At 47.8% G+C, this 22,780-nt stretch overlaps 1 protein-coding gene across 1 annotated transcript in view; it reads left to right on the top strand.

Moving 5' to 3' along the window:
- Positions 1-22,780, top strand: part of USP40 (ubiquitin specific peptidase 40) — a 77,175-nt gene that overhangs the window by 33,998 nt on the left and 20,397 nt on the right. The window contains exons 22-27 of the mRNA XM_073646729.1: positions 4,548-4,584; positions 5,275-5,342; positions 6,233-6,307; positions 12,544-12,649; positions 13,144-13,238; positions 13,382-13,500. Of these exons, the coding sequence (XP_073502830.1) occupies positions 4,548-4,584; positions 5,275-5,342; positions 6,233-6,307; positions 12,544-12,649; positions 13,144-13,238; positions 13,382-13,500 (500 nt within the window). The remainder of the gene's footprint in view (positions 1-4,547; positions 4,585-5,274; positions 5,343-6,232; positions 6,308-12,543; positions 12,650-13,143; positions 13,239-13,381; positions 13,501-22,780) is intronic.

Below are 22,780 nucleotides of genomic sequence, written 5' to 3' on the forward strand. Positions count from 1 at the left end.
CAAGTGAGAAGGTCACTTACCTGGTGGACCCGCCCCTCTTCCTTCAGACCCGGGAGGTCATTCCTACCGCTTTTCTGGCAGGTGGTCACGACCGATGCCAGCCTCATCGGTTGGGGGGCTGACTTACTTCACCACACAGTGCAGGGCCGGTGGCTTCCCCACGAAGTCTCCCTACCGATCAACATCTTGGAGATAAGGGCAATTTATCTGGCGTTGCGTCACTGGCAGGAGATTCTAGCAGGGTTCCCAGTCCGCGTACAATCGGACAATGCCACGGCTGTGGCATACATAAACCATCAGGGAGGAATGCGCAGCAAGTCCGTCTTGAAAGAGGTGGCAAGAGTGCTAGTTTGGACCCAGAAGACAGTTCCGGCAATCTCAGCAGTCCACATTCCGGGGGTCGACAATTGGGTGGCCGACTTCCTCAGTCGGCAGGGCCTTACCTCAGGAGAATGGTCTCTCCATCCCGAGGTGTTTCGTCAGATTTGCTTAAGGTGGGGCACGCCGGACGTCGACCTCATGGCGTCTCGGTTAAACCACAAGGTCCCGCGATCCGCTAGCGATCGCTCAAGACGTGCTAGTCATATCATGGTCTCAGTTCCAGCTGCCCTATCTCTTTCCCCCTCTACCTTTGATCCCTCGAGTCGTCAAAAAGATCAAGACAGAAGGAGTACCGGTAATTCTAGTAGCCCCGGATTGGCCCAGACGCGTCTGGTACGCCTATCTAGTAAACCTGCTCGTCGACTCCCCCCTGGAGACTACCAGACCATCCGGATCTCCTCTCTCAAGGGCCTATTCTTCATCAGAGTTCTTGTTCTCTGAATTTAATGGCATGGCCGTTGAGGCCGCAGTGTTGAGGAAGGCGGGTTTTGCTGACAACGTCATTCAGACCCTAATTAACGCCAGAAAACCCGCTACCTCGCGCATATACCACAGAACCTGGAGAGCCTTTTTTCTTCACTGCGAGCAAGATCAGCTAGCTCCCATGTCTTTTTCGTTACCGGTCATTTTGGACTTTCTTCAGTCTGGCCTGGAGGCGGGACTCTCTTAAAGGCCAAGTTTCAGCCTTGTCCATTCTATTCCAACGTAACTTGGCTGGCCGTCCTCAGGTCAAGACGTTTCTACAAGGGGTGGCTCACCTGGCGCCGCCCTATCGCCCTCCAACGGACCCATGGGATCTTAATATGGTCCTAAGCGTTCTCCAACAGCCCCCGTTTGAACCCATTCAGGACATCTCAGCCTCTCTTCTCTCCTGGAAGGTGGCTTTTTTGGTGGCTGTTACCTCAATTAGGAGGGTTGCAGAGCTCGCAGCCCTCTCATGTCGGTCGCCCTTTCTGGTCTTCCATCAAGACAAGGTAGTGCTCAGGCCGGTGCCTTCCTTTTTGCCGAAAGTAGTCTCTTTCCACATCAATGAGGACATTGTTTTGCCTTCTTTCTGCCAGGCTCCAGTGCATCCATGGGAGAAATCCCTGCATAAACTGGATCTGGTCAGAGCTCTACGTGTGTACCTTTCTAGAACGGCTTCCCTTTGGTGTTCGGATGCCCTGTTTGTCATCCCTGAGGGGCGTTGCAAGGGTCTTCCTGCTTCCAAGTCAACCATCGCCCGTTGGATACGTTTGACCATTTTGGAGGCATATTGTGTCTCAGACAAACCTCCCCCTCCGGGAATAAGGGCTCACTCCACCCCGGGCGGTGGGGACCTCTTGGGCGGTTCGCCATCAGGCTTCGGCTTCTCAAATATGTAAAGCTGCAACGTGGTCTTCACTCCACACCTTTTCAAGGTTTTACAAGGTCCACACTTGTTCTTCGGCTGATGCCAGTCTTGGACGGAAGGTCCTGCAGGCGGCGGTTGCCCACAGTCTGACCTAATCTGTGACTTTCTTGTGTTCTCCCACCTAAGGGACTGCTTTAGGACGTCCCATGGTCCTGTGTCCCGCAATGAAGCGATAAAGGAAGAGGGATTTTGGGTACTCACCGTAAAATCTCTTTCTTGGAGCCTTCACTGGGGGACACAGCACCCTCCCTGATTTTTGGGCATCTCATTTAGTTTTCACGGTTGTGCCCCTTTGGGCATTTCATACTTGGATATTTTATGTTTCTTCTATTGCTTTAGCCACTAACTGGTGAGCTTGGTGCCTGTAGGTGGGTGCATACTGCGGAGGAGGAACTATTTATTTTTTTGCCTAGTGTCAACCTCCTAGCGACAGCAGCATACTCCCCCCATGGTCCTGTGTCCCCCAATGAAGGCTCCAAGAAAGAGATTTTGCGGTGAGTACCAAAAATCCCTCTTGCATCACTTTAAAACCAAGGAGCAGGGGAGTAGGTGGAACACATCATGGACGACGGCTGTTTTGTACCGCCAGCCATCGTCCACGGTGTGCTACACCTACTCCCCCGCTCCTTAGTTTTAAAGTGATGAAATAAAGACTCGTATTTTTAAAGCCGTGAATGCTATCTATCTTCTTGCTTATACAGAGCCCAGTAAGTGACACATCGCTGGTATCATGGCTTCTAACTTTATGCTGCTCTCAGATGGGGTAGCAAAAAACCTGATGACAGATTCCTTTGAAAGAGGACCTTTCACCAAATGTTGGATGTTGAACTGGACACACAACATAATTGTGGCTGCAGAGTGGAGTAAAACTTTTTTCTTTTTTTTTTTTCATTTTGACACTTGTAGAGATATTAAAAATCAAAGTATTTGGCACCTAATGAGTTAATTTTCGTTAAGTCTAAGTGGGTGTTATCAGATACTTTTTCGTCCTGTATGACATCGACCAGTTAGAAGTAGGCTGCAACACTCAGGAGAAAGGAGAACAGGCCCCCACAATAAGTTAGATGAGGATTCTCAGTGTGTGAGATGTATGACAGAAAGCCCTGTTCTCATAGTCTAAAGGCCCCGTCACACATAACGAGATCGCTAGCGAGATCGTTGATACATCACGGTGTTCGTGACGCAATAGCGATCTTGCTAGCGATCTCATAATGTCTGACAGGTAGCAACGATCAGGCCCCTGTTGTGAGATCGCTGATTGTTACAAAGCTTCCTGGACCATTCCTGGGTCTTTGCGCTCCCGCTGGGCAGTGTGCATCGCTGTATTTGACACCTTATCAACGACCTCGTTAGCGATTCAGAACTGAGACACGTAGGCGTGCATAAATTGGACTTTTTCGCGCCCCTCGTCCCCGATTGGTGGTCGCTACAGCATTCTCATTTTCCGCCGTGCATAAAGAAGGCAACAGAATAGCGATTCCATCCTTTGTTTCTGAACTCGTGCTGGATTGCAGATCCTAGCAGAATTCTCCGGGCTGTTGATATCCGTTCATTCGACTGAGTCCTGATTTTGCGTAATTTTATGCACGCCTTTGTGACATAGTACAGTCCCTATCAAGATGTGAAAGCGTCCCAACGACCGCTGAGATCGTTAGTTAGATCGCTGGGGCGGCCGAAATCGTTGGGAAGTTCTGCATGTTTGACAGCTCCCCAGAGATCACGAAACCGTGACGTAATAACGATCTCGCTAGATATCTCGTTATGTGTGACGGGGCCTGCCTTTCCCTCACACTGCTTGTCCAGAGATGTGTCAGTAATCACACTTATCTCTGTTGTGTTCACAGCAACTTGTAATTGCTCTTCAGTAAAAACAGAGAAAGCTGTCATTACATCTCACACTGGAGTAGCCCAGAACAGGTGGGTTACTCCTGTGTGAGACAAATAAACTGCAGAGCGATTACAAGATCTTTCAGGAGACCATCAACTTCACTATATGCTGCAATACACTTGTATTGCAGTATAAAGAGCAAAAAATCGCAGGTTCAAGTTAAAAAATAATAGAAAAAAAATACAACTTTGAATCATCCCCTTTCCTAGATTAAAAATAAAGTAGTTAAATTATTATGTTTGGTATTTTATAAACGTTTGCTCTATCAAAGTATACATTTTAATCAACTTGTTAAATAACTGCTGTAAGGGGAAAAAAATTGAAACGCCAGAACTCTCGTTTTTCGGTTTGCCGCACTTTTCTAAAAAATACATTAACAAATTGTGAAAACACCATATGTTCCCCCCACCTCCCCAAATAAAAGTTCACCACACAAAAAACAAGCCTTCATATAGCTCCATTGACCTAATCAAAATGGTTACGGATCTCCGATAATGGCGACACAAATAAAAATTTATTTAATTTATGAAGTGCTAAAAAAAAATTAGCCACTAAAATCTTAAAACACACACACACAAAAAAAACTGTACAAGTTTGCAGCGATACCAATAATACCGCCGTGAAGAGTTTTTACCAGGCCATTTTTACTATATTATGAACATCCCCAAAAGCAAAACTAAAAAAAAGTGTCTGAATTTAGTTTTTTTTCTTCTTCACCATTTCATGCCATTTGAAAAAATTTCCCCACATTTTTCTCAGTACATTATATGGTAAAAAGATTGTTGTCATTCAAAAGTACAATAAGTACATTGTCAACATGGCTATGTATCAGTCATCAGGTCGTTACATAAAGTTTATGACTTATTTACTTCTGTTTTGTTTCAGTGCTTGGATCAGATGCTGCTGAGAGCTGGCTTACCAGGTGAAAAATTAAAAAATGTGTTTAAATATAATAAATTAATTGTTCCCATGAATATTCCCTTCAACCACAGCAACCTGATGTGTGCCACTTTGTCATGGTACATAGACATGTTGCCACTTTGTCCCCAGGTCCGCACATTACATATAATCTTACAGGTATAAAGATCATACAGCGCAAATCACCAGATCACCTCTGATCCATAATACAGGCCGTAAAGTTCTTATTTTTTTTTTCAGCTAGATAAACCATAAAATGAGGATGAAAGGACTAACCTAAGCTGTAACCTTTTAATAATGTTCATCGTAAACTTTAGGAAAAGTACAGAAAGCAATTTTGCATAAAAAATGTATATTCAATTAGGTATTGTATATGGTGATTGTGTAGTGCGACTTCACAGTATAGACAGGTCATACATACATACATACATACATACCTACATACATGCATACATACTTACCTACATACATACATGCATACATACATACATACATACATGCATACATACATAGATACATACATACATACCTACATACATACATGGGTTAATACTACATGGGAGCTATTTAAACAAAAATCTTTCTAATAATACTTCTCATGGCCTCAAAATTCCTAAACATAGCATCAGCAAACTCCAATTTTAGATTTGAAGCTTTTGATTAATTTTAGCTTTTTTTTTCCCCTTTTTATTAGGGGACACTGGTTGGCACCTAAGAAAGATGGACTGGTGTTATGAAGCTGGAGATGCTCTGACTGAAGAGGTAAAGGCACCACATGATGCTTCCTTTTTATACTTTGACCTTATTACATTTTTTTTTATTTTTCTAATCTTTCTTTGTTCTCAGTTATGTAATTTCTTCTTATGATTCCTACATGTGTTATATGCACTGTCCAGATTTAAATGGGGTTTTCCAGGCTTACTAAATTGATGTCCTATCCCCTGAATAGGTCCTCAATATCACATCAGTGGAGATCTGACACCTGGTACCCCACCAATCAGCTGCTAGTAGCTCCAGCAGTGGCAAGATGTAAGCGGTGAACACATCGAAGAGCAAATGTGAATAGGTGCTGAGCTTCAGTTTCTGGGAACGGACACCGCACAGAGAACGGAACTGGGCTAATTTGTCTCCCTTCACTGTCTACATCCGGCCACTACCAGAACTGATAACAGCTGATTGTTGGGGGGTGTCAAATGTCAGCCCCCCCCCCACCAATATTATTTTAATTACCTTTGCAAAGGATAACAACCCCTATATTTCAGTCCATCGCAAAAAAGGAGTCACCTAATTAAACACAGAACATACAGAAGATTCCCCTTCCCACCACAGGAATCTATAGCATGAAGGTTGTTCCTGTGAACAGCATATTAGAAGTTTAAAAAAATAAAGTTAAAAGTCAAGCGTTCATGTGTTTTCGCACTAAAAAGTAGTATGCGTGCCTTCACTCATGCAACTTTTGCATTTTTTTTTTGTTTAAGGCAGAACTCAGTAGACAAACAAAAGAGAGTAGAAATATGATCCTAAATATTTGCATCAAAAGCTGCTTGTGTGATTTTGGCCTTACAGGGTCCTAACCCCAATAACCAAGAAACCATCCAGAGGAGTAGGCACATCTAATAATAATATTTTTCCCCTTTATTTTGCATTTTCAGGACTCTTCATTGAAGGATCTAAAAATTCGATCTGGGGACATTTTTGTTATAACGGAAGGAAGACTTCCACCCAAGGTCAGTATTTGTACTTCTAACTACTAGTGTTGAGCGAGCACTAAAATGCTCGGGTGCTCGAAACTCGGGCCGAGCTCGCCGTGATACTCGGGTGCTCGACCCGAGCAACGAGCCCAATGTTAGTCTATGGGAGACCCGAGTATTTTTGCGGCGGCACCCCCGGCAGTCTTTTAAAAGCCTAACAAGTGCCCAAAACGATAGTGACAGTGCTCAAATGACATGGGGATAGCATGGGGATCGCCCCAGGAAGCATTTCTGACCCCCAGGTCAATGCTGTCAACAACGTGGTCAGAGGTATTAAGCCACTTTTAAGGGCTCACAATAAAACGTTCAAAAAATAAACTGAAACTGCTTTCCTGTGAAATATGTTAAGGAAGTTCCTTTCCAGAGTAAAGACTTGTGTATAAGGTAAAATAAATAACCAAAAACAAAAATACTCCTCCACACCTTGGGCTATATTCACAAGTAGCATTTTTTATGCGTTTTTGCACTTTTGTATTGCTTTCAACCGTGACAAATGCATTCACCGGGAAATGTCATTTTAACATTTTACAACCTTATCTGGCCATGTGCTGTGTGACGCATGCATACAGTGGTGAAAAAAACATGGGAACAGCATGGGGAAACCCCTGAAAGCATCTGACACCCAGGTCACTGCCTAAAAGTGTGCCCATCAGAAGTGATCCTTGCCGCATCAGAAGATGCAGACTTGCAACTATCCCCGTGCGAGTCCTTGTCCCAGGGCAGTGTTCAATTGTACCTCCCCCATTCCTTGCAATGCAAGCGCAAATATGCAGCCAACCACCCACCCACCCGCAGGCTGCAATACTATACTGCTAGCTTGCACTTGAAATTGGGCCTTTTAGTTTTGAGGAGGCCGAAGCTGGCCACTACCTCATGGCTGCGTCGGCGGCGAGGTCTCCATATTCAGTCCCCAGCCGCCACTATTTGTCCCGGGAACCTTCCCCACACTTTTCTTAGCCTGGCCTGCTTTAGGGCAGCATTGGACGAGCCCACCAGACAACCAGAGACTCCTCCGGTGGGCCCTGGCTTCTCCATCAGAGGAGTTGAGAGTGCCAAGGTGAGGAGCGTGATGATGATAGAAGTTAGCATCTGCTTTGTTTTCTTGGAATGCAAGCGTAAGTGTGCAGCCTGCCACCCACCCACCCCCAGGCTGCAATACCATACTGCTAGCTTGCACTTGAAATGGGGCCTTTTAGTTTGGAGGAGGCCGAAGCTGGCCACTACCTCATGGCTGCTTCGGTAGCAAGGTATCCATATTCGGTCCCCAGCCGCCCCTCTTTGTCCCGGTGCGCCTTATACATAAGATTAAGCGCGCATACCAAAACATTACCTGTGCCCTCCCCAGTGCATTTAGTGGGAAGGACATCCTATTCTGCTGTAGTGTGTGCATGCCAAACCCCTGTTCATGGTACATGCAAAGATGCCTGTCGTTGCAGACTTGCAACTATCCCCGTTCAAGTCCTTGTCCCAGGGCGGTGTTCAGTTGTACCTCTCCCATTCCTTGCAATGCAAGCGCAAGTATGCAGCCTGCCACCCACCCACCCCTAGGCTGCAATACCATACTGCTTGCTTGCACTTTAAATTGGGCCTTTTAGGCATGTGGAGGCGGAATCTGGCCACCACGTCATGGCTGTGTTGGCGGCCTGGTATCCACACTCGGTTCCCAGCCGCCCGGCGGCAGGGTGTCCACACTCGGTTCCCAGCCGCCAGGGGGCGGCCGGGTGTCCATACTCAGTCCCCAGCCGCCCCGCGGCCTGGTGTCCACACACGGTCCCCAGCCGCCCCGCGGCCTGGTGTCCACACACGGTCCCCAGCCGCCCCGCGGCCTGGTGTCCACACACGGTCCCCAGCCGCCCCGCTGCCGGTTGTCCACACTCGGTCCCCAAGCCGCCTGGGGGCGGCCGGGTGTCCACACTCGGTCCCCAAGCCGCCTGGGGGCGGCCGGGTGTCCATAAACGGTCCCCAGCCGCCCTATTTCTCCTGTCACCTTCCCACACACTTTTCTTAGCCTGATCTGCTTTAGGGCAGCATTGGACGAGCCCACCAGAGAACCAGACTCCTCCGGTGGGCCCTGGCTTCTCCATCAGGGAAGTTGAGAGTGCCAAGGTGAGGAGCATGATGATGATGATGATAGAATTTAGCATCTGCTTTGTTTTCTTGGAATGCAAGCGCATGTATATCGTAGCGGCTAGGCCTGAGGTGGTCAGCGTTTTGGCGCATATCCTACCTCCTCCGAGGATTGCTGGATGTTTTCCTGCTACTATCCCAGTTCTATGACTCCCGTTAAAACAAAGCTTCAGGTGATAAATGATGGATGAGGTGGTGGTAAAGGAGAAAGATGAACAGGGACCATTCACATCAATATCAGGCCAGTCAACCACATATGTCTTGTAGGATATGTTTCTGTAACAAAAGGAGTGGTTCGGCTACACAGTTATAGGGCATACAGTGAGTGCAATGCCTACCAAAAATTTCGAGGCACTCCAATGCCCCTTGGAAATGACATGGAGGTCAGTGGGCCTTAACTAAACAGTTTTTTCCATTTATAGCAACTGGGTCTCCTGTACACTGTTGGCATAAGCAGTGAATGGAAGGCTTTCCAAAAATTATGAGGAACTGCAATGCCCCTTGAAACAGACGTGGATTACAGCATACTAAAAACCTTCTACCCATTATCGGGGAGTGGGTCTCCCTTAGTTTTCACCTTTGCATTGAAAAGCAAAAACTGACTAAAATTAGAAGGAAATGCAATGCCCGTTGGAAGAGTCGTGGAGGTTAGAGGTAATTAAAAACATTTCAATGCCCCTTGGAAGAGCTATGGAGTTCAGAGTGGTTTAAGAATATGGTTTTAATGCCCCTCGGAAGAGACGTGGAGGTCCCAGTAGCTTAACAAGACGGTTTTAATGCCCCTTGGAAAAGTGGTGGAGGTCGCAGTAGCTTAACAAGATGGTTTTAATGCCCCTTGGAAAAGTGGTGGAGGTCACAGTAGCTTAACAAGACGGTTTTAATGCCCCTTGGAAAAGTGGTGGAGGTCACAGTAGTTTAACAAGACAGTTTTAATGCCCCTCGGAAAAGTGGTGGAGGTCACAGTAGCTTAACAAGACGGTTTTAATGCCCCTCGGAAGAGACGTGGAGGTTACAGCAGCTTAACAAGACGGTTTTAATGCCCCTCGGAAGAGACGTGGAGGTCCCAGTAGCTTAACAAGACGCTTTTAATGCCTCTTACAAGAGCCATACAGTACAGCATCTTAAAAATATTATTCCCATTATTGGGGAGTGGGTCTCCCACAGTCTTTGCTTATGCCTTCCACGCAAAAGCTGACAAAAATAAGGACGGAGGAACTTTCAATAATGGCAACACGGACCACGGTCACCCTGGTGATCTAGTGGTGGTGGAGGCTGAGGATAAGGAGAAGAACATAAAACAGCCGAAATTAGGAAGCGTATACCCATGTGTGGGTGTGAAGCGGTGCATGTGAATACATCTCCCAAAATAACACAGTGGATTTGACTTTGTTACTCTGCTGTCATTTGGTGGTGATGAGAATTCTGGCCCAATCCAGCCCTTGTTCATTTTGGTAAGGGTCAGCTTGTCAGCATTGTCAGTTGACAGGCTAGTGCGCTTATCAGTTATAATTCCCCCAGCGGCACTAAAAACACGCTCCGATAACACGCTAGCGGCAGGGCAGGCCAGGACCTCCAAGGCGTACAGAGCGAGTTCATTCCAAGTGTCCAGCTTGGATACCCAATAATTAAAAGGCAAAGAGGAATCACGGAGGATGCTGGTACGGTCGGCAAGGTACTCCCTCACCATCTTTTGAAACTTTCCACTCCTTGTGAGAGTACCCCGCGCCTCAGGGTCTGTCCGAAGGGAGGGTCTGAGAAAACTGTCCCAGAACGTTGACAGTGTTCCCCTGCCTCTGCTGGATTGGAGTTGCGTCTCTCTCGCATGTACGCCTTGGTTGGGCAACGAACTGTGACCTCTGCCGCTAGCGTGTTCAGATGGGAATTTTTTTAACAGTTCAGCAGCAAGGGCCTTCTGGTACTGCCCCATTTTTGTAGACCTCTCCACCTCAGGAATAAGAGAGTGAAAGTTCTCCTTGTAGCGGGGGTCTAAAAGTGTCACCAACCAGTAATGACTGTCACCCAACATTTTGACAACGCGAGGGTCACGGTTAAGGCAACGTAACATAAAGTCAGCCATGCGTGCCAGACTGGTAACGGGCAAGACTTCCTTGTCTTCACCAAGATGACGACTGACCATGCTCTCCTCCTCCTCCTCCTCCTCCTCCCCCTCCCCCTCCCCCATGTCCTCAGGCCACCCACGCTGAACCGACGGTATGACAGTTGTACAGGTACTACCGTCTACAGCGCATGATACAAGCTCCTGTTCTCCTCCTCCTCTCCCTCATTGTCCCCCAATGCACGTTGGGATGAGATGAGGCTGGGCTGTGTGTAATCGACTGCTACGGCTTCTTGATCCATCTCATCATACTCTGGCTGCAATGCCTCCTCTTTAATTCTCTGCAGAGAGCGTTGCAAAAGACAGACAAGTGGAATGCTGACGCTAATGATGGCGTCATCGTGACTCACCATCTTGGTGGACTACTCAAAGTTTGTCAGGATGGTACATATGTCAGACATCCATGTCCACTCCTGAGGTCTTATGTGTGGAGTCTGACCTGAATATCGACTGCCTTGTTGCAGCTGGTACTCCACAACTGCTCTCTTCTGCTCACAAATCCTTTGCAACATGTGGAGGGTAGAGTTCCAACGTGTGGGGACATCACACACCAGTCGGTGTGACGGAAGCTGCAAACGCTGCTGCAACACAGCAAGGGCGGCGGAAGCTGTAGCCGACTTGTGAAAATGAGCTGACAGGCGGCGTACTTTGACGAGCAGATCTGGCAACACGGGGTACGATTTAAGAAACCGCTGAACCACGAGGTTAAGCACATGAGCCAGGCATGTCTGGATGTAGGTTCAGCGGTCTCAGCCACAGATTTGCCTGCTCTTTCACAGCTGTCCACAACTCACAAGCAGTGTGAGGTTTCTCACCTAAGCTTATGAGTTTTAGCACAGCCTGTTGCCGCTTGGCTGAGGCAGTACTGCAGTGCTTCCAGCTTGTAATTAATGTGGTGATATCTGAGATGGAGGCTGAACATGAGGAGGAGGATGATGCGCAGGAGCTGTACACTGTGGGGGCAACTCTGACTGACATAGGGCCCGCAATCCTCGGTGTGGGGAGGATGTGTTCCGTCCCAAGGTCCGACTGGGTCCCGGCTTCCACTAGGTTTACCCAGTTTGCCGTCAGGGAAATGTACCGTCCCTGGCCACAAGCACTTGTCCACGTGTCCGTTGTCAGGTGGACTTTCCCAGTAACTGCGTTGTTGAGAGCATGGCAGATGTTTTTGGACATGTGCTTGTGTAGTGCGGGGATGGCACACCGGGCAAAATAGTGTCGGCTGGGGACCGAGTACCGAGGGACTGCCACCGCCATAAGGTTGCGGAAGGATTCCGTCTCCACCAGCTTAAAAGGCAGCATTTCCAATGCAAGCAGTCGTTATACGTGCGAATTTAGGACTGTGGCCTGTGGGGCGTTAGCTGCGAATTTCCGCTTTCGTTCAAAGGTCTGGGATATGGACAATTGAACGCTGCGGTGGGACGTGGACGTGGACGTTGATGCTGTTTCTTGAGAAACTGCCATAACAAGTGAAGACTGAGAGGAGGGGGCGTCTTTACATGCAGTATGGACAGGGGATTGCCTTGCACACACAACAGGGGGTTCTATTGCACGCACAACAGCGGAAGAGGCAGTGGTGACACCCGCTGACACTGGTCGTGGACCCTGGGGTTCGCCCCACAAAGTTGGGTGCTTTGGTGCCCGGTTTTAAATACTCGAGGTGACGCTGTGTGGCCAGCCAATCAATGTAATGCCCACAACCAACATGGCTGCGGCATTACAGTAACTGGCTGGCAATCCCTGCATGTTCATTGGCTGTGTAAAGAGCGCCAAACGTGCAGGGCGGAGACCCGAGCTCCCGCCCGAGTAACCCGGAAATGCTCGGTGCTCGCCGAACATCCCGAGTAGCGTGATGCTCGAGCGAGTACCGAGCAGTGTCGAGCATGTTCACTCAACACTACTAACTGCATTATCTCATTGATTTTTCTATAATAATATATGATAATTGTATTTGATCACTTCATCATAGGGCTTCATGAAGTTACCAATATGGCTGTACTGTCCAAAGACTCAGCAAACTTCTGTAAATCATGTGAGCACTAATGCGGCTACACTGCAGATGAAGCCATCCGAAGGTAGGCTTCTTGGGCAGCTTTCTTTGTTTTGTCTTGTCCTTTTGTTGCAGACTACAAAATACTAGGAGTCCTTTGGACAAGATTCTTCTTCTCCTTGATTTAATTTTTGCAAATAGTTTCTAAATTTGGTTGGAAAAACGTATGTGATGAAAGGGATTCCCAAACTTTAAGCCAAGTATTCTCAAGTGACAAAAAACTTGCAACAGAGTATCCCCCCATGGTGCGATCAGTTATAAATATTAACAGATAAGACTATCTTCATAGTCCGGTCAGCAGTAACAAAAGGATGCGATCCAACCAGTTGCAATTTTTTGTACCATTATAGAAATGTCATGGATTCCTCCATTGTAAGACTAAGTACTAGTAAAATTGTGCATTTCTGATTATCTTTGCATTTACGACGATTGTTGTTTTGATCCATCACATATAAGACAGTTTCATTATTTCTCTAATAGTAAACTTAATTCACGTGGTTGTTTCTGTACATTTCACAGATAATTCAGTCCATGAAGACGTGGAGTCTGACCTTTGCTTTGTGTGCCACATAGAGATATCCAAGGATGCTTCACTCCAAGACCTTAAATTACAGGTATCGGCACATCTGCAACTAACACCTGTGTATTGCCTTATGGCGAAAACAAATCATTTGAATAGATCATTCATGTTTTCTAAGTAGTATCCACTGTGATTGTCCGATATTTATCCTTTTTCATTATTTCTTCCTCTGTTCAGATCATGACACTAACAGTTTTTGACGCTCTTGGGATTCCCTCTCCTGAGTTCCTTCGTATTTGGACCTTAGACAATAAACGTTTGGGAAAATTGCTGCGGTTAAATCACTTGCAAATCAGGTGAGTTATTGGGGCATATGCACGTTCTAAAAGAGGGGCCACCTGTGTTGTAATACCAGGGGTCCACCCTGTATTGTAAGGGGCCAACCTTTTAATACCACATGTTAACAGGGCAAATACATATTCGCAGTTTCTCCCTCAAAAAGACCTGATAGTTCATGGATTCTTCAGCTAGACCTTCAGTGGGGACAGACTGGTGGCTCAGTGGTTAGCATTGTTGCTTTGTAGCTCTGGGGTCTTTGATTCAAATCACAACTGTGTTTGTGTGGGTTTCCTCCGGGTTCTCCGGTTTCCTCCTACACTCCAAAGACATCCTGATAGGGAATGTAGATTGTGAGCCCATTGGGGACAGTGATGATAATGTCTGTAAAGCGCTGCGGAATATGATGGCACTATATCAGCGAGTAAAATAAATCTTCCTAATAAAAGGCAGTTGTCTTGATTATACAATATTGTGGAGGAGCTTCCATTACTGAACTTCTCAATAATATTTGGATTCTGTCTTTTAAAATAGATTTATGCAGCTAAAGTAACCTTGCACTTTAAATAGAGGGTGTTATATTCCCTTTCTTTTACAATATATCTTCACTATGTTTTTGCCATTTGTACCTTTTGTATATTGTTCCTTTTAGTCTGTGCAAGGAGATAATGTATTGTTAATATAAATGAGCCATAATTGAGGATACAAATAAGGCAGAGAGCAGCTGCCTGCATGTGGATTGTTTTCCACTAGCAATACATATATATTTTTACACTAAATAAAAGCAGACTGAGAAATAAGTGAAAATGGCAAAAAAAAAAGGTAATGAAACTATATTTTACAAGAGTGCTAGATTTTATATTGACTGATAGGCTATGGTCACATGTTGCGTTTTTTAATGAAAATTTTCAGCTGCATTTTACAGTACCAGCAAAGTTTGAGATTTCAGAAATCTCATGCACACACATTTGGTTTTCTTTGCTGACTGTTTTGTCACAGAGCTGCGTTTTTGCAAAATGCGGCATGTCATTTCTTTCAGCGTTTTTTCAGCATTTTCACCCATGGGTAGTGCAAAAATGCCGCAAAAATTGCAGATATCAGGTTTTGTTGTGTTTTTTTGTGCCAAAATCTGATGAAGTTGAATTACCGTAGGTTATTTTTTATGCACTAAACTTTTTCAGCATGCACAAGAGACATATGTACTCTGACAAAAACGCGGCAAAAACTCAGCAAAACCTGCTTTTTTGATGTTGCTTCTTTACTGCCAAGAGAGCAGGTTTTGCCTACGGAAAAAAAGCATAAAAAAACGCAACGAGTGAACATAGCCATATACCTGCAATGACACTGCCTATAGTATCCTTATGTTAAATGGACAGATACAGAAAAGTATTGATTATGTTTTCTTGTATAGCTACAACATATTCCACACAGCATAATCGATATTATCTTCATTACTGTCCACATTGGAGCTCACAATCTAAATTCACTATCAGTATGTCTTTAGGAGTGTCAGATTAACCCAAAGGAAACATCGGGAGAACACTCTCTGCTTAACCCCTCCCTGACGTAGGACGCATGTTTGGAGCTGAGACTGTCACATGACACAGCCGACATCAGCAGCAGTGACTGGAGCAAGAACCGATCACTGCTCATTAGCCATTAAAATGCCGCTCTCAGTCACGGACAGTCGCATTTAAATGGCACAATTAACCCTATCGCAACAGAATGTTGAAGCGCTGATGGATTATCATGGCAGCCGGGGCCTACTGAACACCTCCGTCACAGGCATCTTAGTCCTCCCAAATGACTGGACTTCATAAGAGAACATTATTTTGACTATATATTGTAATCAAGGAGTATGTGTATAGATAAATAGATACAGTAGTGTTCAAAATAATAGCAGTTTCAATATGACTAACCAGATTAATCTCTGTTTTTGGTATAAATTATATTACCACATGTCAAACAATTTACCAGTTGGTGCAGTAGATTCTAAGAAAACCGTCAGATTCCGCATTCATGATCTAGATGTTTTTGAGTCTGTGTATTTGAATAATTAATTGAAAGGGGGTGTGTTCAAGATAATAGCAGTGTGGTGCTCAATTAGTGAGGTCAATCATTCTGTGAAGAAACAGGTGTGAATCAGATGGCCCTTATTTAAGGGTGAAGCCAGCACATGTTGTACATGTATTTCTCCTTGAAAGCCTGAGAAATATGGGTCGTTCAAGGCATTGTTCAGAAGAACAGCGTACTTTGATTAAAAAGTTGATTGGAGAGGGTAAAACTTATAAAGAAGTGCAGACAATGATAGGCTGTTCAGCTAAAATGATCTCCAATGTGTTATGCACACGCCCGGGCTAAGCGGCGTGTGCGGGTGATTGGTAGTGATTCCACTGGACCGTGCCGGAGAGTGAATGCCTGGAGGGGCGTAACTAGGTATTCACCCGATCCGACCAGGGTCACACGACGGCATACGACGCCAGTGCACCAAGGAGGAACCGAGCAGAGGGACCAGGTGCTACTCCAGGACAGACCCCGGACACGGCTGTTGACCCACACAGGGGAATACAGGAACAGACTGGTAGGCTGGCACACAGACTGGTGGGTATAGGCAGGCACGACTGGTATGCAGGCAGGCGGGTAAGCAGGCAGGGGGGGTACAGGCAAGCACAGCTAGAGTGCAGACAGGGAGGCACTAGCAGGTAGGAACACAGGCGGGATAGGGCCCAGTACACACTGGGACTCAGGAACATTACAGGCAGAGGGGTACAGGCAGGGCAGGACAGGACTGCCGGAGCAGCGGGCAGAAGCAGGGCAGGACAGGACTGCCGGAGCAGCGGGCAGAAGCAGGGCAGGACAGGACTGCCGGAGCAGCGGGCAGAAGCAGGGCAGGACAGGACTCTGTTCACACGGAACAGACAGGAAGGGAAAGACAGAGCCAGACACCCACAGGGTACTTGCAGTGAAGTAGCGAGTGGACCACAAACTCACAAACGGGAGTACAGAGACAACAGGCAGAAGTTAGGTACGAGTTCAGACTCTGCAGAAAAAGGAAGGGAACGGACATAGAGGCAAAACAGGTAAAGGATAGGAGAGAGTTCAGACTGGAACTGAGTGTACGGAGGAGACCGACACTGCAGCGGGATACAGGAGCGGGTCTGGGAATACTGCCCCCAGAGAGGCGGGACGAACAGGCAAGGAGCGTGTTCAGACAGGACAGACAAGATACAGGAGCGGGTCTAGGTAATCGGCCCCTAGAAGGCGGGAGGAACAGGCTAGGAGCGTGTTCAGACAGGACAGACAAGATACACAGAAAGGACTCAGTTCAGACACGGGAACTAATACCGCAAAGCAGGAGACATACAGGACTCAGTTCAGACACGGGAGCTGATACCGCAAAGCAGGAGACATACAGGACACAGTTCAGACACGGGAGCTGATACCGCAAAGCAGGAGACATACAGGACTAAGTTCAGACACGGGAGCTGATACCGCAAAGCAGGAGACATACAGGACTAAGTTCAGACAGGCCTGGAAATACAGCCTCCAGGAAAGGCAGACAAGGAAACAAAGACGGGACCTGGCACCTTCAGAGTGCAAGCACACACTGAAGGAAACACTTATGCTCAGGCAGGGATAGAAGGGAGCTGCTGAGCTATATACCAAGAGACAGACAGCGATAGGCTGAGGACGCACAAGGGGTGTGACCCACAGCAGGTACAAAAGGCAGGAAGTGATCGGGCGCCGCCCTTAAGCAGCAGAAACAGACACAGACACAAACAGACAGCATGGAGGGAAGCCAGAGAGACATTCTGGACAGGAGATCAAGTGCGCCCTCTTGCACAGTGGGAGATGGACCACCATGCAAGGACGCCGCCAGGTATGTTACAGTACCTCCCCCCTTACGCCCCCTCTTCTTCAGGCCTGCCAGAATCTTCCGCAGGGAATTCGAGGACCAGTCGTTCACTGGGTTGGAGGGGGACAGAGACTTGAGGGTAATCTCTGCTTCGAGGTACATCTTGTCAAGCTCACAGGAAGAAATAGACGGGTTATCAGGTACATAATGAGGAAAAGTCACTGTCTCTTTGTTATCTGGTGGTACCCCGGAGGATTCAGGAAACAACTGGAGGTCCTCCGCCGGGTCAGAAGAGTACTGAGGCTCAGAGAAAACATCTGCTTCAGAGTACACTAGGTCGGACTCACTGGAGGAAGCAGGCGAGGTATCGGGTACCGAGTATAGGAAAGTCTCTGTCCATTCACCACCAGGTGGCACCCCGAAGGGTTCTGAACACAACTGGAGGTCTTCCGCCTGGTCGGAGGGGTGTAGAGACTCGGGAGTAACCTCTGCTTCGGAGTACACTAGGTTGGACTCACTGGAGGAAGCAGGCGAGGTATCGGGTACCGAGTATAGGAAAGTCTCTGTCCATTCACCACCAGGTGGCACCCCGAAGGGTTCTGAACACAACTGGAGGTCCTCCGCCTGGTCGGAGGGGTGTAGAGACTCGGGAGTAACCTCTGCTTCGGAGTACACTAGGTTGGACTCACTGGACGAAGCGAGCGAGGTATCAGGTCCAGGATATAGGAAAGTCTCTGTCCATTCACCACCAGGTGGCACCCCGAAGGGTTCTGAACACAACTGGAGGTCCTCCGCCTGGTCGGAGGGGTGTAGAGACTCGGGAGTAACCTCTGCTTCGGAGTACACTAGGTTGGACTCACTGGACGAAGCGAGTGAGGTATCAGGTACAGAGTATAGGAGAGTCTCTGTCCTTTCGCTACCAGGTAGCACCCCGAAGGGTTCAGGAGGTCTCAGGGAGGACAGACCCTGGCGTGACTGCTTGCCTCTAAGTCTAGCACGTCTGGACTGCCTCTTGAGGTTGGGAGAAGTATTCCGGAAAGCGTAGTCACCCTGTGAGGATTCTGGGTGGGCAGTAGTCTCATTGGGCTGGAGAACTATTGCGCTACCCACACACATTACCTGACGGGGCTGCTCCGGGATATTGGGAAGTGAAGCTTCAGCAGGGGCTTCAGAGTTAGGGTCCTCGAAGACCATACGAAAGGCCACCAGGAAGGCCTGCAGGTCAAGGATGACAGGATCCCATGCTTCCCATAGGGGGGTGACCCATTTCAAGGCATCACCCGCTAGGTAGTCAATCATAAAGGCCACTTTAGCCCAATCGGAAGGAAAATAGAGAGGGTAGGCCTTAAAGTGTAGCATGCATTGCTCCACAAATGCACGACACTGTCTTGGATCCCCATAGTAACGTGGCGGATCCGCAGGAACGAGAGCTGATAGATCCATCTGGACGGGTGCGTAATTCGCCTGGAACTCAGCTAAAGGGAAAAAAAATTTATTTATTTATTTTAATGCATGTATTTGCTGGAAAAACTTCTCAGAGAGCGAAGGCCGTGGGGCTCAACGGGAACCATGGCCTGAGCATGCTGTTATGCACACGCCCGGGCTAAGCGGCGTGTGCGGGTGATTGGTAGTGATTCCACTGGACCGTGCCGGAGAGTGAATGCCTGGAGGGGCGTAACTAGGTATTCACCCGATCCGACCAGGGTCGCACGACGGCATACGACGCCAGTGCACCAAGGAGGAACCGAGCAGAGGGACCAGGTGCTACTCCAGGACAGACCCCGGACACGGCTGTTGACCCACACAGGGGAATACAGGAACAGACTGGTAGGCTGGCACACAGACTGGTGGGTATAGGCAGGCACGACTGGTATGCAGGCAGGCGGGTAAGCAGGCAGGGGGGGTACAGGCAAGCACAGCTAGAGTGCAGACAGGGAGGCACTAGCAGGTAGGAACACAGGCGGGATAGGGCCCAGTACACACTGGGACTCAGGAACATTACAGGCAGAGGGGTACAGGCAGGGCAGGACAGGACTGCCGGAGCAGCGGGCAGAAGCAGGGCAGGACAGGACTGCCGGAGCAGCGGGCAGAAGCAGGGCAGGACAGGACTCTGTTCACACGGAACAGACAGGAAGGGAAAGACAGAGCCAGACACCCACAGGGTACTTGCAGTGAAGTAGCGAGTGGACCACAAACTCACAAACGGGAGTACAGAGACAACAGGCAGAAGTTAGGTACGAGTTCAGACTCTGCAGAAAAAGGAAGGGAACGGACATAGAGGCAAAACAGGTAAAGGATAGGAGAGAGTTCAGACTGGAACTGAGTGTACGGAGGAGACCGACACTGCAGCGGGATACAGGAGCGGGTCTGGGAATACTGCCCCCAGAGAGGCGGGACGAACAGGCAAGGAGCGTGTTCAGACAGGACAGACAAGATACAGGAGCGGGTCTAGGTAATCGGCCCCTAGAAGGCGGGAGGAACAGGCTAGGAGCGTGTTCAGACAGGACAGACAAGATACACAGAAAGGACTCAGTTCAGACACGGGAACTAATACCGCAAAGCAGGAGACATACAGGACTCAGTTCAGACACGGGAGCTGATACCGCAAAGCAGGAGACATACAGGACACAGTTCAGACACGGGAGCTGATACCGCAAAGCAGGAGACATACAGGACTAAGTTCAGACACGGGAGCTGATACCGCAAAGCAGGAGACATACAGGACTAAGTTCAGACAGGCCTGGAAATACAGCCTCCAGGAAAGGCAGACAAGGAAACAAAGACGGGACCTGGCACCTTCAGAGTGCAAGCACACACTGAAGGAAACACTTATGCTCAGGCAGGGATAGAAGGGAGCTGCTGAGCTATATACCAAGAGACAGACAGCGATAGGCTGAGGACGCACAAGGGGTGTGACCCACAGCAGGTACAAAAGGCAGGAAGTGATCGGGCGCCGCCCTTAAGCAGCAGAAACAGACACAGACACAAACAGACAGCATGGAGGGAAGCCAGAGAGACATTCTGGACAGGAGATCAAGTGCGCCCTCTTGCACAGTGGGAGATGGACCACCATGCAAGGACGCCGCCAGGTATGTTACACAATGCTTTACAATGGAAAGCAAAACCAGAGAGACTTGGAAGAAAACGGAAGACTACCATTCGAATGGATTGAAGAATAGCCAGAATGGCAAAGCTCAGCCAATGATCAGCCTCAGGATGATCAAAGACAGTCTCAAATAATCTGTGAGGACTGTGACAGTTAGACGCCTGTGTGAAGCTAATCTCTTAGCAAGAAGTCCCCTGCAAAGTCCCACTGCTAAAAAAAAAAAAAAACCCAAAAAAATAAAAACATGTACTGAAGAGGATACAATTTGCTAAAGAACACATCAACTGGCCTAAAGAGAAATGGAGAAACATTTTGTGGACTGATGAAAGTAAAATTGTTCTTTTTGGGTCCAAGGGCTGCAGACAGTTTGTCAGACAACCCCCAAACTCTGCATTCAAGCCACAGTACACTCTGAAGACAGTGATGCATGGTGGTGCTATGATCGTGATGGGGGCATGTTTCTCTTACTATGGTGACGGACCTATTTACCGCATACCAGGGATCATGGACCAGTTTGCATATATTAAAATACTTGATGAGATCATGTGGCCTTACGCTGAAGAGGATATGCCCTTGAAATGGGTGTTTCAACAAGACAACAACCCTAAACACACCAGTAAACGAGCAAAATCTTGGTTCCAGCCCATTCCCCGGACCTTAATCCGATAGAACACTTGTGGGTGACCTCAAAAATACAGTTTCTGAGGCAAAGCCAACAAATGCCATAAAATTGTGGATTGTAGTCAAAGCATCTTGGGCTGGAATAACAGTTGACAGGTGCCAGAAGCTGGCTGACTCTATGCAACATAGATATGAAGCAGTTCTAAAAAACTGTGGGTATACAACTAAATATTAGGTTAGTGATTCACAGGAATGCTAAATCCTCAATAAAAAGAGACATATTGTGGGTTTGTAAAGACAAATGCAGACACTGCTATTTTTTAGAACAGCCCAATGTTCATTTTTTGTTATTTTCTGTAAAGTAGATAAACATTATATACATTTTTCTTCATGTTTTGAATTAGAAAACCGTGTGCACGTTCCCAATATATGGAAATTAAAACTAGTATAAATAAATATATGTAACACCATACAAGTTTAGTATCACCGTAATTGTAAAAAATCATGTTGCCATGTTGTCTTTGATGAAGCAACCCCTTTAAGGTCGTGTTCACCTGTAGTATAAAGGCTGCATTTTTTTCTGGTGCTTTTTATCAGCATATTTTCTGCAGGAGTCCGCACCATAATATGCAATTATAATCTTCTCTGATTATTGCTTTTTTGCTGCATTGTTTAATGCATTTTTTGGTGCAGATGTGAACATTCTTTTTTTTTTAAATGCAGGTTTTACTCTGTCGCCTCATTGGGGGACACAGGACCATGGGTGTTATGCTGCTGTCCACTAGGAGGCGACACTATGCATAATCTGAAAAAGATTAACCATGGCTCCTCCTCTGCAGTATACACCCCTGGACAGCGTCAGCCTTCTCCAGTTTTTGCTTAGTGTCGCATAGGAGGCACACCTAAAACTTTTACTCCGTTTTCTCCGACGGGATTACAAATGAAGAAAAGCGGGTCTCCTGCGAGACTCCCGGCATGGCTCCTTCCTCTGCCCCGTATTACGGGGTGCACAGTTGAAGTTGAGATGGCTATTCCCCATGTCGCTCCTTCCCCAGCCCCTCGGGTGCTGGTCCGAAGTCGAGACCCCCTTCCTTCCCCAATTCCTTTTGGTTTCTGGGTTGAGGTCAAGGCTAGGATAAAGCCCCCTGATGGTGACAGCAGCACCCTCCCTAATCCCCCTCTGGGGGCATTAGGTTGAGACGCCTCAGGTAGGGCCTGTACAGGCAGCACTCTGTTGCTCCCAGTAGCTAGCACACTGCAGCTGAATCCAGGGATCCCAGCCCTGCTGCGGGCTCCTGTCGGGGCCGGGGGGAGTGCAGGCAGGCATGGCACAACACAGGCACAGGCCTCCCTGCGTCCTGTCTCTGCGGCAGCACCAGCTCTATGGTGCCTCAGGGGGACTCCTCACAGGGCCCCCCTTCCGCTTATACCCCCACCGCTATCCTGCCTTCAAATCCGGGGGAGTCCGGTTCAAATCCGGCCCCCTCCCGGACTTCCGCGCCGGCCTGGAGCACCTTTGGGCATCAGGCTTCTAATTTAGACCGCGGCTCCGGCCTAGCCGAAGCCGCCACCCGCCCCGCCCCCCGGATGATAAATATAACACTACAGTGTCATAGAAGGGGCGGATCCAGACTGAAAGGGCGCGATTTCACAGCAAACTGCCGCCCTTTTTCACCTCTCCGCCCCCCTTCTTCCTCAAACATTTACTCCGGCGGCC

This window comes from Phyllobates terribilis, unplaced genomic scaffold (assembly GCF_046119375.1).
Source record: "Phyllobates terribilis strain yellow unplaced genomic scaffold, ASM4611937v1 Scaffold_9__5_contigs__length_417890890, whole genome shotgun sequence".
NCBI classification, from domain to species: Eukaryota; Metazoa; Chordata; class Amphibia; order Anura; family Dendrobatidae; genus Phyllobates; species Phyllobates terribilis.